Source organism: Plectropomus leopardus, chromosome 23, assembly GCF_026936395.1.
Source record: "Plectropomus leopardus strain MGB_pleo_1.0 chromosome 23, ASM2693639v1, whole genome shotgun sequence".
Lineage (NCBI taxonomy): Eukaryota > Metazoa > Chordata > Actinopteri > Perciformes > Serranidae > Plectropomus > Plectropomus leopardus.
Window position 1 is genome coordinate 16,770,213 of NC_142198.1, and position 20,096 is coordinate 16,790,308.

Genomic DNA, 20,096 nt, shown 5'->3' on the forward strand with positions numbered 1-20,096 from the left:
AAAAGACACCTCCCAAAAATCGCTCAAATACCTTAAAACGCATTAAATGGCGTGCCTAAACACGCTTATAGCATAGAAAGTTGCAAAAAAGCCCAAAACACCAAAATATAGCATGTTGAAAAAATGACCCAAAGAGCAAGGCTATAGTATGGCAAAATGTCAAAAGGACACCTCCAAAAATCGCTCCAAATACCTTAAAAAGCGCATTAAATGGGCGTGCCTAAACACGCTATAGCATAGAAAGTTGCAAAAAGGCCAAAACACCAAAATATAGCATGTTGAAAAAATGACCCAAAGAGCAAGGCTAGAGTATGGCAAAAATGTCAAAAAAGACACCTTCCAAATATAGCTCCAAATAGCTTAAAAACGCATTAAATGGCGTGCCTAAACACGCTATAGCATAGAAAGTTGCAAAAAAAGCCAAAAACACCAAAATATAGCATGTTGAAAAAAATGACCCAAAGAGCAAGGCTATAGTATGGCAAAAATGTCAAAAAATGACACCTTCCAAAAATAGCTAAAAATAGCTTAAAACCGCATTAAATGGCGTGCCTAAACACGCTATAGCATAGAAAGTTGCAAAAAAAAAGCCCAAAACACCAAAATATAGCATGTTGAAAAAATGACCCAAAGAGCAAGGCTATAGTATGGCAAAAATGTCAAAAAGGGACACCTCCCAAAAATTGCTCTAAATACCTTAAAAACGCATTAAATGGCGTGCCTAAACACGCTATAGCATAGAAAGTTGCAAAAAAAGCCAAAAACACCAAAATATAGCATGTTGAAAAAAATGACCCAAAGAGCAAGGCTATAGTATGGCAAAAATGTCAAAAAGGGACACCTCCCAAAAATTGCTCAAAATACCTTAAAAAGCATTAAATGGCGTGCCTAAACACGCTTATAGCATAGAAAGTTGCAAAAAAGCCAAAACACCAAAATATAGCATGTTGAAAAAAATGACCCAAAGAGCAAGGCTATAGTATGGCAAAAATGTCAAAAAGGGACACCTCCCAAAAATCTCTCCAAATACCTTAAAAACGCATTAAATGGCGTGCCTAAACACGCTATAGCATAGAAAGTTGCAAAAATGGCCAAAAACACCAAAATATAGCATGTTGAAAAAAATGACCCAAAGAGCAAGGCTATAGTATGGCAAAAATGTCAAAAAAGACACCTTCCAAATATAGCTCCAAATAGCTTAAAAACGCATTAAATGGCGTGCCTAAACACGCTATAGCATAGAAAGTTGCAAAAAAAAGCCCAAAACACCAAAATATAGCATGTTGAAAAAAATGACCCAAAGAGCAAGGCTATAGTATGGCAAAAATGTCAAAAAATGACACCTTCCAAAAATAGCTAAAAATAGCTTAAAACCGCATTAAATGGCGTGCCTAAACACGCTATAGCATAGAAAGTTGCAAAAAAAGCCCAAAACACCAAAATATAGCATGTTGAAAAAAATGACCCAAAGAGCAAGGCTATAGTATGGCAAAAATGTCAAAAAAGGACACCTCCCAAAAATCGCTCAAAATACCTTAAAAGCAGATTAAATGGCGTGCCTAAACACGCTTATAGCATAGAAAGTTGCAAAAAGCCAAAACACCAAAATATAGCATGTTGAAAAAAATGACCCAAAGAGCAAGGCTATAGTATGGCAAAATGTCAAAAGGACACCTCCCAAAAATCGCTCCAAATACCTTAAAACCGTATGAAATGGCGTGCCTAAACACGCTATAGCATAGAAAGTTGCAAAAAAAGCCAAAAACACCAAAATATAGCATGTTGAAAAAAATGACCCAAAGAGCAAGGCTATAGTATGGCAAAAATGTCAAAAAAGACACCTTCCAAATATAGCTCCAAATAGCTTAAAAACGCATTAAATGGCGTGCCTAAACACGCTATAGCATAGAAAGTTGCAAAAAAAGCCCAAAACACCAAAATATAGCATGTTGAAAAAAATGACCCAAAGAGCAAGGCTATAGTATGGCAAAAATGTCAAAAAATGACACCTTCCAAAAATAGCTAAAAATAGCTTAAAACCGCATTAAATGGCGTGCCTAAACACGCTATAGCATAGAAAGTTGCAAAAAAAAGCCAAAAACACCAAAATATAGCATGTTGAAAAAAATGACCCAAAGAGCAAGGCTATAGTATGGCAAAATGTCAAAAAGGGACACCTCCCAAAAATTGCTCCAAATACCTTAAAATGCATTAAATGGCGTGCCTAAACACGCTATAGCATAGAAAGTTGCAAAAACAGCCAAAAACACCAAAATATAGCATGTTGAAAAAAATGACCCAAAGAGCAAGGCTATACTATGGCAAAAATGTCAAAAAAAGACACCTTCCAAATATAGCTCCAAATAGCTTAAAAACAAATTAAATGGCGTGCCTAAACACGCTATAGCATAGAAAGTTGCAAAAAAAAGACGAAAACAACATAATTTCGCATGTCAAAAAAAATGACCCAAAAATCAAGACTATAGTAAGGCAAAAATGTCAAAAGGGCATGTCCCAAAAATTGCTCAAAATAGGTTAAAACAGCATTAAATGGCGCCTAAACACGCTTATAGCATAGAAAGTTGCAAAATGGCCAAAAACACCAAAATATAGCATGTTGAAAAAATGACCCAAAGAGCAAGGCTATAGTATGGCAAAATGTCAAAAGGGACACCTCCCAAAAATTAGCTCTAAATACCTTAAAAAGATTAAATGGCGTGCCTAAACACGCTATAGCATAGAAAGTTGCAAAAAAAGCCAAAACACCAAAATATAGCATGTTGAAAAAATGACCCAAAGAGCAAGGCTATAGTATGGCAAAAATGTCAAAAAGGGGCACCTCCCAAAAATCGCTCCAAATACCTTAAAAACGTATTAAATGGCGTGCCTAAACACGCTATAGCATAGAAAGTTGCAAAAAAAGCCCAAAACACCAAAATATAGCATGTTGAAAAAAATGACCCAAAGAGCAAGGCTATAGTATGGCAAAAATGTCAAAAAAGACACCTTCCAAATATAGCTCCAAATAGCTTAAAAACGCAATAAATGGCGTGCCTAAACACGCTATAGCATAGAAAGTTGCAAAAAAAAGCCCAAAACACCAAAATATAGCATGTTGAAAAAAATGACCCAAAGAGCAAGGCTATAGTATGGCAAAAATGTCAAAAAATGACACCTTCCAAAAATAGCTAAAATACCTTAAAAACAGCATTAAATGGCGTGCCTAAACACGCTATAGCATAGAAAGTTGCAAAAAAAAGCCCAAAACACCAAAATATAGCATGTTGAAAAAAATGACCCAAAGAGCAAGGCTATAGTATGGCAAAAATGTCAAAAAATGACACCTTCCAAAAATAGCTAAAAAATAGCTTAAAAACGCATTAAATGGCGTGCCTAAACACGCTATAGCATAGAAAGTTGCAAAAAAAAGCCCAAAACACCAAAATAAAGCATGTTGAAAAAAATGACCCAAAGAGCAAGGCTATAGTATGGCAAAAATGTCAAAAAGGGACACCTCCCAAAAATCGCTCCAAATACCTTAAAAACGTATTAAATGGCGTGCCTAAACACGCTATAGCATAGAAAGTTGCAAAAAAAAAGCCAAAAACACCAAAATATAGCATGTTGAAAAAAATGACCCAAAGAGCAAGGCTATAGTATGGCAAAAATGTCAAAAAGGGGCACCTCCCAAAAATCGCTCCAAATACCTTAAAAACGTATTAAATGGCGTGCCTAAACACGCTATAGCATAGAAAGTTGCAAAAAAGGCCAAAAACACCAAAATATAGCATGTTGAAAAAAATGACCCAAAGAGCAAGGCTATAGTATGGCAAAAATGTCAAAAAAGACACCTTCCAAATATAGCTCCAAATAGCTTAAAAACGCATTAAATGGCGTGCCTAAACACGCTATAGCATAGAAAGTTGCAAAAAAAAGCCCAAAACACCAAAATATAGCATGTTGAAAAAAATGACCCAAAGAGCAAGGCTATAGTATGGCAAAAATGTCAAAAAATGACACCTTCCAAAAATAGCTAAAAATAGCTTAAAACCGCATTAAATGGCGTGCCTAAACACGCTATAGCATAGAAAGTTGCAAAAAAAGCCAAAAACACCAAAATATAGCATGTTGAAAAAAATGACCCAAAGAGCAAGGCTATAGTATGGCAAAAATGTCAAAAAGGGACACCTCCCAAAAATTGCTCTAAATACCTTAAAAATGCATTAAATGGCCTAAACACGCTTATAGCATAGAAAGTTGCAAAAAAAATAAAAACACCAAAATATAGCATGTTGAAAAAAATGAACCAAAGAGCAAGGCTATAGTATGGCAAAAATGTCAAAAAAGACACCTTCCAAATATAGCTCCAAATAGCTTAAAAACAAATTAAATGGCGTGCCTAAACACGCTATAGCATAGAAAGTTGCAAAAAAAAGACGAAAACAACATAATTTCGCATGTCAAACAAATGACCAAAAATCCAAGACTATAGTAAGGCAAAAATGGCAATATTTGGCATGTCCCAAAAACAGCTCAAAATAGCTTAAAACAGCATTAAATAGCGCGCCTAAACACGCTATAGCATAGAAAGTTGCAAAAATGGCCAAAAACACCAAAATATAGCATGTTGAAAAAAATGACCCAAAGAGCAAGGCTATAGTATGGCAAAAATGTCAAAAAGGGGCACCTCCCAAAAATCGCTCCAAATACCTTAAAAACGTATTAAATGGCGTGCCTAAACACGCTATAGCATAGAAAGTTGCAAAAAAAGCCAAAAACACCAAAATATAGCATGTTGAAAAAAATGACCCAAAGAGCAAGGCTATAGTATGGCAAAATGTCAAAAATGACACCTTCCAAAATAGCTAAAAATGGATTAAAACAGCATTAAATAGCCTGCCTAAGACACACCATAGCATAGAAAGTTGCAAAAAAGCCCAAAACACCAAAATATAGCATGTCGAAAAAATGACCAAAAATCCAAGACTATAGTAAGGCAAAAATGGCAATATTTGGCATGTCCCAAAAACAGCTCAAAATAGCTTAAAACAGCATTAAATAGCGCGCCTAAACACGCTATAGCATAGAAAGTTGCAAAAATGGCCAAAAACACCAAAATATAGCATGTTGAAAAAAATGACCCAAAGAGCAAGGCTATAGTATGGCAAAAATGTCAAAAAATGGCGCATCCCAAATATAGCTCCAAATAGCTTAAAAACACATCAAATGGCGTGCCTAAACACGCTATAGCATAGAAAGTTGCAAAAAAAAGACGAAAACAACATAATTTCCCATGTCGAACAAAATGACCAAAAAACCAAGGCTATAGTAAGGCAAAAATGTCAAAATTTGGCATGTCCCAAAAACAGCTGCAAACAGCTGGAACAAGCTCAGAATAGCCTGCCAAAACAGGCTTTAGCAGAGACAGTTGCAATAAAGGGCTAAAACATCATAATGCATGATATGACCCGGTTCGAGAGGGGAAAAGGGAAGCAACAATGACACCAGACATAATTGGTAAAATGAAAGTTATTTATTGCAAACATAATTGGTTGTTGAACAAAGGGCCAATGAGTGTTTTTAAATAAACAAATAAATATAACAGAAGGCGTCTCAAACTACGGGGTTGTTTCTTCTCTAAATAGTTCCATAAATGAATGAAAACAAACCTAACTACTACACAAACTATTGAAAACCAGAAATACAACTATATAGTACCCAACCAAACTAAAAAAGTAACACTAAAAGTAACTGCTTCAGAATTAACAAAAGTTCAAGAGGCACGAAACAAGACTGTCTCTCTGGAGGCGACAGAAGTGAAGTCAGTCAGGCTTCTTATGGGGTTCTGTGGTGGTCCTCTGCTCCCGTAGTCTGATTGAGGAGTAGTAGCTGCGCACCAATCAGATCCTTCTCCCTGGCAGCACTGCATAGGCGGACGGCATCAGCCTGCAATTTGTGCACCACTCATACACACACAAACACTCTCACAGCTATACACACACACAGAGCGTTCCAAAGCAGGTTACAGACAAAAGGATGGGGGAGTGTGGCAGCGACTATAACAATGTAGAATTTCTTTAAAAAAAAATGGCTAAAAATGCAAGACTAAAATAGGGTGAAGATGTTCAAATTTGACATGTCCCAAAAACAGCTGGAAACACCTGCAAAAAGCTTAGAATAGCCTGCCAAGACAAGCCATGACATAACAAGTTGAAAAAAGGCCCAAAACATTATGATTTAGCATGTCGAAAATATGATTAAAAATCCAAGACTATAGTAAGGCAAAAATGTCAAAATTTGACATGTCTCAAAAACTGTTGAAAACAGCCAGAAACCGCTTAGAATACCCTACCAAGACATGCCATGGCAAAAACTTTTGCAAAAACGGCGAAAAACAGCATAATATGGCATGTCAAGAAAATGACCAAAAATCCAAGACTATAGTAAGGCAAAAATGTCAAAAAATGACCGCTCCCAAAAATAGCTCCAAATACCTTAAAAACGCGTTAAATCGCATGCCTAAACATGCTATAGCATAGAAAGTTGCGAAACAAGGCAAAAACACCAAAATATAGCATGTTGAAAAAAATGACGGAAAGAGCAAGGCTATAGTATGGCAAAAATGTCAAAAAAAGACGCCTCCCAAAAACAGCTAGAAATGGCTTAAAACAGCATTAAATAGTCTGCCAAGACACGCCATAGCAAAGAAAGTTGCAAAAAAAATACGAAAAGAACATAATTTGCATGCCGAAAAAATGACAAAAACCCCAAGACTATAGTAAGGCAAAAATGGCAAAATTTGGCATGTCTCAAAATAGCTTAAAACAGCATTAAATAGCGCACCTAAACATGCTATAGCATAGAAAGTTGCAAAAACAGCCAAAAACACCAAAATATAACCACCAAAGTATGAAACACTAAAAATTAACATGTTGAAAGAAATGACCCAAAGAGCAAGGCTATAGTATGGCAAAAATGTCAAAAAATGGCACATCCCAAGAACAGCTAAAAATAGCTTAAAACAGCATTAAATAGCATGCCTAAACGCACTATAGCATAGAAAGTTGCAAAAAGGGCCCAAAACACCAAAATATAGCATGTTGAAAAAAATGACCCAAAGAGCAAGGCTATAGTATGGCAAAAATATCAAAAAATGACACCTCCCAAAAATAGCTCCAAATACCCTAAAAACGCGTTAAATCGTGTGCCTAAACATGCTATAGCATAGAAAGTTGCATAAAAAGGCCAAAAACACCAAAATATAGCATGTTGAAAAAGATGACCCAAAGAGCAAGGCTATAGTATGGCAAAAATATCAAAAAATGACACCTCCCAAAAATAGCTCCAAATACCCTAAAAACGCGTTAAATCGCGTGCCTAAACATGCTATAGCATAGAAAGTTGCATAAAAAGGCCAAAAACACCAAAATATAGCATGTTGAAAAAAATGACCCAAAGAGCAAGGCTATAGTATGGCAAAAATGGCAAAATTTGGCACGTCCCAAAAATAGCTCAAAATAGCTTAAAACCGCATTAAATGGCGTGCCTAAACACGCTATAGCAAAGAAAGTTGCAAAAACAGCCAAAAACACCAAAATATAGCATGTTGAAAAAAATGACGCAAAGAGCAAGGCTATAGCATGGCAAAAATGTCAAAAAATGGCACATCCCAAGAACAGCTAAAAATAGCTTAAAGCAACATTAAATAGCACACCTAAACAAGCTATAGCATAGAAAGTTGCAAAAAAGGCCAAAAACACCAAAATATAGCATGTTGAAAAAAATGACCCAAAGAGCAAGGCTATAGTATGGCAAAAATGTCAAAAAATGGCACATCCCAAAAACAGCTAGAAATGGATTAAAACAGCATTGAAAAGCCTGCCAAGACAGGCCATAGCAAAGAAAGTTGCAAAAAAATACGAAAACAACATAATTTGGCATGCCGAAAAAATGACAAAAAATCCAAGACTATAGTATGGCAAAAATGTCAAAATTTGGCATGTCCCAAAAACAGCTCAAAATAGCTTAAAACAGCATTAAATAGCACGCCTAAACACGCTATAGCATAAAAACGTTGCAAAAAACGTCCAAAAAAACTAAAAATTAACATGTTGAAAAAAATTACCCAAAGAACAAGGCTATAGTATGGCAAAAATGTCAAAAAATGACACCTCCCAAAAATAGCTAAAAATACCTCAAAACCTCATTAAATGGCGTGCCTAAACACGCTGTAGCATAGAAAGTTGCAAAAACGGACAAAAACACCAAAATATAGCATGTTGAAAAAAATGACGCAAAGAGCAAGGCTATAGTATGGCAAAAATGTCAAAAAATGGCACATCCCAAAAACAGCTAGAAATGGATTAAAACAGCATTAAATAGCACGCCTAAACATGCTATAGCATAGAAAGTTGCAAAAATGGCCAAAAACACCAAAAATTAACATGTTGAAAAAAAATGACCAAAAGGGCAAAGCTATAGTATGGCAAAAATGGCAAAAAATGACACCTCCCAAAAATAGCTCCAAATACCTTAAAAACGCGTTACATCGCGTACCTAAACATGCTATAGCATAGAAAGTTGCAAAACAACCAAAAACACTAAAAATTAACATGTTGAAAAAAATTACCCAAAGAGCAAGGCTATAGTATGGCAAAAATGACAAAAAATGGCACATCCCAAGAACAGCTAAAAATAGCTTAAAACAGCATTAAATAGCGCGCCTAAACACGCTATAGCATAGAAAGTTGCAAAAACAGCCAAAAACACCAAAATATAACATGTTGAAAAAAATGACGCAAAGAGCAAGGCTATAGTATGGCAAAAATGTCAAAAAATGACACCTCCCAAAAATAGCTCCAAATACCTTAAAAACGCGTTAAATGGCGTGCCTAAACACGCTATAGCATAGAAAGTTGCAAAAAAAAGCCCAAAACACCAAAATATAGCATGTTGAAAAAAATGACCCAAAGAGCAAGGCTATAGTATGGCAAAAATGTCAAAAAATGGCACATCCCAAGAACAGCTAAAAATAGCTTTAAAACAACATTAAATAGCACACCTAAACACGCTATAGCATAGAAAGTTGCAAAAAAAGGCCAAAAACACCAAAATATAGCATGTTGAAAAAAATGACGGAAAGAGCAAGGCTATAGTATGGCAAAAATGTCAAAAAAAGACACCTCCCAAAAACAGCTAGAAATGGATTAAAACAGCATTAAATAGCCTGCCAAGACACACCATAGCAAAGAAAGTTGCAAAAAAAGATGAAAACAACATAATTTCGCATGTCGAAAAAATGACCAAAAATCCAAGACTATAGTAAGGCAAAATGTCAAAAATGGCATGTCCCAAAAATAGCTAAAAATAGCTTTAAAACAACATTAAATAGCACACCTAAACACGCTATAGCATAGAAAGTTGCAAAAAAAAAGGCCAAAAACACCAAAATATAGCATGTTGAAAAAAATGACGGAAAGAGCAAGGCTATAGTATGGCAAAAATGTCAAAAAAAGACACCTCCCAAAAATAGCTAAAAATAGCTTAAAACAGCATTAAATAGCATGCGCTATTGCGCTATTGCAGGCTATTTAATGCTGTTTTAACAAGCTATTGCATAGAAAGTTGCAAAAATGGCCAAAAACACCAAAATATAGCATGTTGAAAAAAATGACCCAAAGAGCAAGGCTGAACTATGGCAAAAATGTCAAAAAATGGCACATCCCAAAAACAGCTAGAAATGGATTTAAACAGCATTAAATAGCCTGCCAAGACACGCCATAGCAAAGTAAATTGCAAAAAAAATACGAAAACAACATAATTTGGCATGCCGAAAAAATGACAAAAAATCCAAGACTATAGTAAGGCAAAAATGGCAAAATTTGGCACGTCTCAAAAACAGCTAAAAATAGCTTTAAAACAACATTAAATAGCACACCTAAACACGCTATAGCATAGAAAGTTGCAAAAAAAGGCCAAAAACACCAAAATATAGCATGTTGAAAAAAATGACGGAAAGAGCAAGGCTATACTATGGCAAAAATGTCAAAAAATTGCACATCCCAAAAACAGCTAGAAATGGATTAAAACAGCATTAAATAGCCTGCCAAGACACGCCATAGCAAAGTAAGTTGCAAAAAAAATACGAAAACAACATAATTTGGCATGCCGAAAAAATGACAAAAAATCCAAGACTATAGTAAGGCAAAAATGGCAAAATTTGGCACGTCTCAAAAACAGCTAAAAATAGCTTAAAACAGCATTAAATAGCGCGCCTAAACACACTATAGCATAGAAAGTTGCAAAAAACGGCCAAAAACACTAAAAATTAACATGTTGAAAAAAATTACCCAAAGAGCAAGGCTATAGTATGGCAAAAATGTCAAAAAATGACACCTCCCAAAAATAGCTAGAAATGGATTAAAACAGCATTAAATAGTCTGCCAAGACACGCCATAGCAAAGAAAGTTGCAAAAAAATACGAAAACAACATAATTTGGCATGCCGAAAAAATGACAAAAAATCCAAGACTATAGTAAGGCAAAAATGTCAAAAAATGGCACATCCGAAGAACAGCTAAAAATAGCTTAAAACAGCATTAAATAGCACACCTAAACACGCTATAGCATAGAAAGTTGCAAAAACGGCTAAATACACCAAAATATAGCATGTTGAAAAAAATGACCCAAAGAGCAAGGCTATAGTATGGCAAAAATGTCAAAAAATGACACCTCCCAAAAATAGCTAAAAATAACTCAAAACAGCATTAAATGGTGTGCCTAAACATGCTATAGCATAGAAAGTTGCAAAAAAAAGGCCAGAAACACCAAAATATAGCATGTTGAAAAAAATGACAGAAAGAGCAAGGCTATAGTATGGCAAAAATGTCAAAAAAAAGACACCTCCCAAAAATAGCTAAAAAATAGCTTAAAACAGCATTAAATAGCACGCCTAAACACGCTATTGCATAGAAAGTTGCAAAAACGGCCAAAAACACCAAAATATAGCATGTTGAAAAAAATGACCCAAAGAGCAAGGCTATAGTATGGCAAAAATGGCAAAAAATGGCACATCCCAAAAACAGCTAGAAATGGATTAAAACAGCATTAAATAGCCTGCCAAGACACACCATAGCAAAGAAAGTTGCAAAAAAATACGAAAACAACATAATTTGGCATGCCGAAAAAATGACAAAAAATCCAAGACTATAGTAAGGCAAAAATGTCAAAATTTGGCATGTCCCAAAAACAGCTCAAAATAGCTTAAAACAGCATTAAATATGGCGCCTAAACACGCTATAGCATAAAAACGTTGCAAAAACGTCCAAAAAAACTAAAAATTAACATGTTGAAAAAAATTACCCAAAGAACAAGGCTATAGTATGGCAAAAATGTCAAAAAATGACACCTCCCAAAAATAGCTAAAAATACCTCAAAACCGCATTAAATGGCGTGCCTAAACACGCTGTAGCATAGAAAGTTGCAAAAACAGCCAAAAACACCAAAATATAGCATGTTGAAAAAAATGACCAAAAGAGCAAGGCTATAGTATGGCAAAAATGTCAAAAAAATGACACCTCCCAAAAATAGCTCCAAATACCTTAAAAACGTGTTAAATCGCGTGCCTAAACATGCTATAGCATAGAAAGTTGCAAAAAAAGGCCAAAAACACCAAAATATAGCATGTTGAAAAAAATTACCCAAAGAGCAAGGCTATACTATGGCAAAAATGTCAAAAAATGGCACATCCCAAAAACAGCTAGAAATGGATTAAAACAGCATTAAATAGCCTGCCAAGACACGCCATAGCAAAGTAAATTGCAAAAAAATACGAAAACAACATAATTTGGCATGCCGAAAAAATGTCAAAAAATCCAAGACTATAGTAAGGCTAAAATGGCAAAATTTGGCATGTCACAAAAACAGCTCAAAATAGCTTAAAACAGCATTAAATAGCGCGCCTAAACACGCTATAGCATAGAAAGTTGCAAAACAACCAAAAATACTAAAAATTAACATGTTGAAAAAAATTACCCAAAGAGCAAGGCTATAGTATGGCAAAAATGTCAAAAAAGGACACCTCCCAAAAATAGCTCCAAATACCTTAAAAACGCGTTAAATCGCGTGCCTAAACATGCTATAGCATAGAAAGTTGCAAAAAAAAAGGCCAAAAACACCAAAATATAGCATGTTGAAAAAAATGACGGAAAGAGCAAGGCTATAGTATGGCAAAAATGTCAAAAAAGGACACCTCCCAAAAATAGCTAAAAATAGCTTAAAACAGCATTAAATAGCACGCCTACACACACTGTAGCATAGAAAGTTGCAAAAACGGCCAAAAACACCAAAATATAGCATGTTGAAAAAAATGACCCAAAGAGCAAGGCTATAGTATGGCAAAAATGTCAAAAAATGGCACATCCCAACAACAGCTATAAATGGATAAAAACAGCATTAAATAGCCTGCCAAGACACGCCATAGCAAAGAAAGTTGCAAAAAAATACGAAAACATAATTTGGCATGCCGAAAAAATGACAAAAAATCCAAGACTATAGTAAGGCAAAAATGGCAAAATTTGGCATGTCCCAAAAATAGCTAAAAATAGCTTAAAACAGCATTAAATAGCACGCCTAAACATGCTATAGCATAGAAAGTTGCAAAAATGGCCAAAAACACCAAAAATTAACATGTTGAAAAAAATGACCAAAAGGGCAAGGCTATAGTATGGCAAAAAATGACACCTCCCAGAAATCGCTCAAAATACCTTAAAAACGCGTTAAATTGCGTGCCGAGACACACCATAGCAGAAAGTTTCAAAAACTGCCAAAAACAGCATAATTTTGCATGTTGAGAAAATGACCAGTAATCCAAGACTATAGTAAGGCAAAAATGTCAAAATTTGACATGTCACAAAAACTGTTGAAAACAGCTCCAAAAATTGTTAAAAACAGCTGGTAACAGCTTAGAATAGTCTGCCAAGACACGCCATAGCAAAGAAAATTGAAAAAAAAAACATAATTTGGCATGTCAATAAAATGACCAAAAATCCAAGACTATAGTAAGGCAAAAATGACAAAATTTGGCATGTTCCAAAAATTGTTGAAAACAGCTGGAAACAGCTTAAACTAGCCTGCCAAGACATGCCATAACAAAGAAAGTTGCAAAAAAAAGACGAAAACAACATAATTTGGTATGTCGAAAAAATGACCAAAAATCCAAGACTATAGTAAGGCAAAAATGTCAACATTTGGCATGTCCCAAAAACTGTTGAAAACAGCTGGAAACAGCTTAGAATAGCCTGTCAAGACACGCCATAGCAACAAAAGTTGCAAAAAAAAGACGAAAACAACAGAATTTGGCATGTCGAAAAAATGACCAAAGATCCAAGACTATAGTAAGGCAAAAATGACAAAATTTGGCATGTCCCAGAAATTGTTGAAAACAGTTGGAAACAGCTTAAAAGAGCCTGTCAAGACACGCCATAGCAAAGAAAGTTGCAAAAAGAGCGAAAAACAGCATAATTTGGCATGTCAACAAAATGACCAGTAATCCAAGACTATAGTAAGGCAAAAATGTCAAAAGTTGACATGTCCCAGAAACTGTTGAAAACAACTGGAAACAGCTTAGGATAGCCTGCCAAGACATGCCATAGCAAAGAAAGTTGCAAAAACAGACGAAAACAACATAATTTGACAAGTAGAAAAAATGATAAAAAATCCAAGACTATAGTAAGGCAAAAATGTCAAAATTTTGCATGTCCCAATAACAACTGAAGACAGCTTTAAAAAGCTTACAATAGCCAGCCAAGACACGCCACAGCATAGTAAGTTGCAAAAATGTTGAAAAACTCCATAATATGGCATATAGAAAAAAAAAGACCAAAACTGCAATACTATCATATGGCAATGGCCAAATTTGACATGCCCAAAAAAAAGGCCAAAAAACTACATATATAGCTTGTAGAGTTGCGTCGTAGTATACCATGTTGACAAAAAAGGCCAAAAACACCATAGTATTTAGTTTGACTTTGAATAATACGTCATAGTATGACATGTCGTCAGAAATGGCATAAAACAACATCATAGTATAATATGTCATCTGAAGTTGTCTTAAAATATCATAGTATAGCATATCATCAAAAACAGCAGGAAAACATCATAGCGTAGTCTGTTGTCATAAATGGCATTTAAACGTCATGATATAGTATGTTATCCAAAATTGCAAAACAACGTCATAGTATAGCATGTTTCCCAGAACGGCTTACAAACTTTATAGTACATTATGTCATCCATAACACACAACTATGCTGCTGCATCACCCCTGCCGATTTATGACTGAATATGCTATACAACCTCCATCGTGGGTGATCCTCAAACATTCCCTAATAATACACCAACAGGCCAAATAGTTCAGTTATTCTGTGAAATACCTCAACCTCTAACTGATGAGTTGGCACTTTTCCTCTAGCACCATCATGTTTACATTTTTTATTTTTATTAAAAAATCTTAACTCAACAATAACAAATGTAATATCATCAAAAAATAAGGTATATATATCAGCTGTTTTTCATTACATAAAACCTGAGACACTGGGTATGCTGATACTAAACTTTTCTAAAATTATTTTGTATAGTGGCCCTCGCTGAATCCCTCAGGGAAAGGTATGGATACTTTGGAGATACCATCACCTTGCCCTCAGAGGCCGACAAAACATGGACTATTGCCTCAGTTGTGTGGTCAATATTCTCAAACAACACTTGGATTGCCACCTTTAACAAAGGGGTGAAAAATGAGCAATGGACCAGTCGGTATAAAGGGAGAATCAGTCTCAATACTTCCTCAGGTAAAAGACAAATCTATCAACTGTCAATGTAATACACATACATATATATGTATTTCTCTGTTGACAGTGTCTCTTTGTATTCTTAAGGTGATTTGACGATCCGTAATTTGACAACAGAGGATAACATGGAATACACAGTAGACCTCCTCAATACTGTGGGACAGAACAGCGCAGACAAGATAAAACTCACAGTGAGACGTAAGTTATACACCGCGGACAAAAATGTAAGGTTTTGTCAGGAAGTCAAACATGTTGATGGGAATAAAATGATGCTCACATTGTACTCTTACAATTCACTTAGTCCGTATCTCTGCATAATCTTATAAAGTGAAAATAGACTGATAACACAGGTGAATCAAATCAGGGAGACAGGAACACAGAATTAGGAAGACACAGGGACAGGGAGAGAGACACAGGAACACAGAATCAGAAAGACACAGGGACAGGGAGAGAGACACAGGAACACAGAATCAGAAAGACACAGGGACAGGGAGAGAGACACAGGAAGACACAGGGACAGGGAGAGAGACACAGGAACACAGAATCAAAAAGACACAGGGACAGGGAGAGAGACACAGAAAGACACAGGGACAGGGAGAGAGATACAGAAACACAGAATCAGGAAGACACAGGGACAGGGAGAGAGACACAGGAACACAGAATCAGAAAGACACAGGGACAGGGAGAGAGACACAAAAACACAGAATCAGGAAGACACAGGGACAGGGAGAGAGACACAGGAACACAGAATCAGAAAGACACGGACAGGGAGAGAGACACAGGAACACAGAATCAGAAAGACACAGGGACAGGGAGAGAGACACAGGAACACAGAATCAGAAAGACACAGGGACAGGGAGAGAGAAACAGGAAGACACAGGGACAGGGAGAGAGACACAGGAACACAGAATCAGAAAGACACAGGGACAGGGAGAGAGACACAGAAAGACAAAGGGACAGGGAGAGAGACACAGGAACACAGAATCAGAAAGACACAGGGACAGGGAGAGAGACAGAGAAACACAGAATCAGGAAGACACAGGGACAGGGAGAGAGACACAGAAACACAGAATCAGGAAGACACAGGGACAGGGAGAGAGACACAGGAACACAGAATCAGAAAGACACGGACAGGGAGAGAGATACAGGAACACAGAATCAGAAAGACACAGGGACAGGGAGAGAGACAGAGAAACACAGAAACAGGAAGACACAGGGACAGGGAGAGAGACACAGGAACACAGAATCAGAAAGACACGGACAGGGAGAGAGATACAGGAACACAGAATCAGAAAGACACAGGGACAGGGAGAGAGACACAGGAGCACAGAGACAAAACCACAGGTGATACATGAGAATAGAAAGAGAAATAGAAAAACCCCAATTAAAGTCAATAGTATAACACTAAACCCTAAACCATGGCATTCGCAGTGTTATGATATATCGTGGGTTGGCTGGATGGCACCCGGCGCGGCTGTATGATACGCAGACAGGCGGCCTTATGACACACCAGATTGAAATGCTGCTGATAACAACATAATATAAGAAGCACGAGGGTCTAACTTTCATCCAGTAGCTTAGTGTTCGCTTCTGTATGAATGTAGAACTACAGATACGTATAAATACGTATAAAGGTACGTAAAGTGTAATATGTAGACATGGAAGTCTACATATTACGCAGCGATATGTGACGACTTGGAATGAGATGAGACCATGTTGTTGACCATGTTAGCATTTCAAGTCATAAAGTGCTAAGCAGTCAGGATTTAACATTTTGTTGAGAATATCCTGATGCTAATCAATAATGCCAATTTATCGCCCCGCAGAACGCCTCCAGAAACCAACCATAGAGACTGTCACCAGTTCGTCTGTCAAAGGTGGTTGCTGGTTGTTTCTGCGTTGTCTCTCAGCGGATAAAGACGTTAACTTGTCCTGGCAGAGTGAACTCTCCAACGTGACTGTCAACACGGGTCAACCTGATGGCAACACATCAGTTCTTTTCACTTTTCTTAAAACCACACAGAACTGTGTCAATTTTACCTGCACCTCCAGCAACAAAAATGAGAACGCCTCAAGTGACATTACACTAAAGTGTGATGGTAAGGTCACAATGAACTTCAATCGGAAAATATGATGCAATAATATATGATACAATGGTTCTGAGAAACACATTTTAGATGTTTTCTTGTAATTGTGTAATGTTCTCTCCCATGTTGTTTCAGATCAAAAGCCAACTCCTCACCCCGACTCAGTCCAGCCCAGGGAAAGAAATGCTGTCGCTTTTTTCCTCGGAGGCATGCTCGGAGGTGGACTGATAGCGATTCTACTATACTTTTTCGGAGGTAAAAGGAAAAATGTTAAAAAATGTTGACATCAAGAAACAACAACATTAAAACAACTGTAATACAGAGAAAAATACAAAAATTTAGCTTGAAGCTTAATTACGTGGTTATCTTTGGAAAGTAGAAACAGTTGAGTTACCGTGTTGCAGAGCTTTGTGGCTTCCTCCTCCTCTCAGCGTCAGCTCCAACAGGCTCGCAGTACTGTTGAGACTTTCTTGATATTCAGTTACTAGTTTAAAGGACTGTAGCAAAACTGGGAGGAAATAATACATTTTCCAGGATTCCATACCAAAAGAGGATTTGTTTACACACTTTGACACTTATAACAAAATACAATTATAATAAAGAAAAGATCTAGGGCAAGATTTTTTTTAAATTATCAAATATCAAAATCTGGGCATAATATACAAATTTCTGGAATCTTACATATTTTAACTACCAAATCATTACCAAATATTGGAGGCATAAGTTTTTGATCTGCAAGCAAACTTTTGTGTTTATTGTTATAATAAGGAAGCTATATTAAAATTTGGGATCTGAGAGCAGGATTTTAAAAAATGAGATTAGCAGATATAACAAATCTTTAGGGCACTTAGTGGCATTTGAGGATTGTTATAAAAACAAATACTGGTGCTTTATTAGGCATGGGGGCTAGATGAAAAAAAATTGGGGATTAGAATATATATTATATATATTAGTATATTATTAACGGGGTCATAATATACTAATTCTAAGGAACTAGGAGGGCTTTATGAAATTTTAGGTGTGGCAGCAGAAGTTTGACAATTTGGGGGCTGCTATGAAAATTTTTTGGATTAAGATAAGATAATCCTTTATTAGTCCCACAGTGGGGAAATTTCCAACATTGCAGCAGCAAAGGGATAGCAAAATAGAAAGATAATTGTGCAAAATAAACTATATTAATAAATAAGTACAAAAACAAGGAATGTGCAGGATAAAGATGAAGGAAATAAAGCACAGAGGACGACATAAACAAACAATATATACAGTATTTACAACGCCGAGAAACTCAACAGTTAAATAAAGAATGTTTACAGTTGCATGAGTGAAAGTGAAATTGCACTTGTGGTATTAAAAGAATTAGAAAGAATATTTATTTATATATTCTGAGGGATATATCATGCTGATTCTTAGGAATTAGGGAGGGTTTTAAGAAACATTAAGGTTTAACATAGATACAGTTTACCAAAGCTACACCAAAGTTGAAATAAATATTTCAAAATTTGTAATTGGGACTGATAACAATCTCTAAGTGTGTAGGAAATTTTGCAACTTGGAGGTGAGAGGACAAATTTGGGGATTCAGAGGACTTACAAATACATAGGGGTAGTGGAGAGCTATAGCACATTTTTGGCAATCCTCCATATGGCCAACACAAAGGCTTATGTTCAGCCTGCTCAGCTGTTTTCATATTGAAACTTTGGGTTGGGGTTTAACACACTTTCCGTGCAGCAGTTTCTTTTGCAGGCTGTATTTACTCTCATAACCCCTCCTTTTTCCTCTCAGCAGCAACCAAGATACAGTACACATTTGACCTGAGCTTACTGTTTCCTGAAACAGCCAATTAAAACTCATAATGCTGATTTCACTCTGTGTTGAGAACTTACTGACTACCATAAAAATGGTCAATTTGTAGTTAACACTGCTTGTTTTTTTTTTTTTTACAGAACCAATTAAAGCTAAATGTAGACACTTCCAAGGTACATGACTATGTAATTCGTAAAGCTATATGTTTAGATAGAAATGGTAATTGTTTCATAAATTAATTTGTTTTCCTCTTATTTTCCAGGAAAACTGTTTCCATCAGTGGAAAATAACGTAGTGTAAAGGTAAACTTCTGTCTTGACTATCCAAAGGTTTGTAACCATGAGTGGTAACGCAATGTCACAATTTTAAGAAATGACCACATTTCTCTTTTCCTACAGTTAGCTTGACACCTGTAAAAGAAAAGTTTCTAGAAGCCAGAATGACGACTAGGACAAAATGTCTGAAGATGATTACACAAAGTGTAAATAGTTAAGTTTAAAAAAAAAAAAACATTTAAAGAAAATGAATGTATTTTGAGAGAATCTGCAGAGTAAAAGACAATGAGTCTGAGAAAATGAGAAAATCCATCACACCTAGTTGTTTTCTAAGTCTTTGATTATGTCTTGTCTACCTTGGCATTTTCTGCTTTTCATATCCTTGAATGTTTTATTTCTTTTAAGCATTAAGTACTTTTTAAAATTTGTAATGTAAAATGTTTTTTATTGTGTCTATGTAAGTGTTATTCTAAAGCAACATTTTTTTGAGCATACATTTTCAAAAAGCCATTATAATATATTTTTAGATTTATTTTTATACTGGACTTTAATATGTTGTGTTTAGCGTCAGTGTTTGTTGTAACTCATTCCAAATTTTATGCACCATTTTGACTGAAGTACCGTCAATACATTTAAATGAGAGTTTTTGCTGTTACTGTTAAAGTTTTGTATGTTTTGCCTCACTATGTTTGCAAGTTTTTTTTATTTTTAGTGCTGTCTGCTATATCTGCTTCCCTTTTGGATGCACTAACCTTTACCTTTAGATGTGCATAACTTTTACCCTTTAAAAAGCCCTGCCCTCACATGTACGCTCCCAAACACAGAAAAATATGAAGAGGAAAATACAGACAGGGGGCAGAGTCACAGCAGACTTCTAGAGGGTCATGACTGAAAGAAGTTACATTTGTATGATTGTTGTGTTTCTTTCTTTTTTTAAGAAAAAAATCTGCATTGTGTATTAAAGGTGCATTGAAAGTTATATGTTATATATGTTATATATGTTATATATATTTGATTAAACATGTTTTTTTTACCAAACCAGCACTGTTACAGTTGACTGGATAGTTATATATATTTAACAGCTGCAAT

The 20,096-nt window shown here is 35.8% G+C and overlaps 1 protein-coding gene across 4 annotated transcripts in view; it reads left to right on the forward strand.

Annotated features, from left to right (window-relative positions):
* The window catches only part of LOC121961910 (SLAM family member 9), a 29,836-nt gene extending 9,788 nt beyond the window's left edge, over window positions 1-20,048 (forward strand). Inside the window, exons 2-8 of one of the 4 annotated variants that reach the window (XM_042512012.2) lie at window positions 14,633-14,842; window positions 14,930-15,040; window positions 16,669-16,941; window positions 17,065-17,184; window positions 18,873-18,905; window positions 18,995-19,034; window positions 19,131-20,048. In XM_042512012.2, coding sequence (XP_042367946.2) covers window positions 14,633-14,842; window positions 14,930-15,040; window positions 16,669-16,941; window positions 17,065-17,184; window positions 18,873-18,905; window positions 18,995-19,032 — 785 coding nt within the window. In that variant the 3' untranslated portion in view covers window positions 19,033-19,034; window positions 19,131-20,048. Of the gene's footprint in view, window positions 1-14,632; window positions 14,843-14,929; window positions 15,041-16,668; window positions 16,942-17,064; window positions 17,185-18,872; window positions 18,906-18,994 lie in introns of all 4 variants that reach the window. The other 3 variants (XM_042512013.2, XM_042512016.2, XM_042512015.2) reach the window with 3 other exon arrangements.
* Window positions 20,049-20,096: the final 48 nt, after the last annotated feature.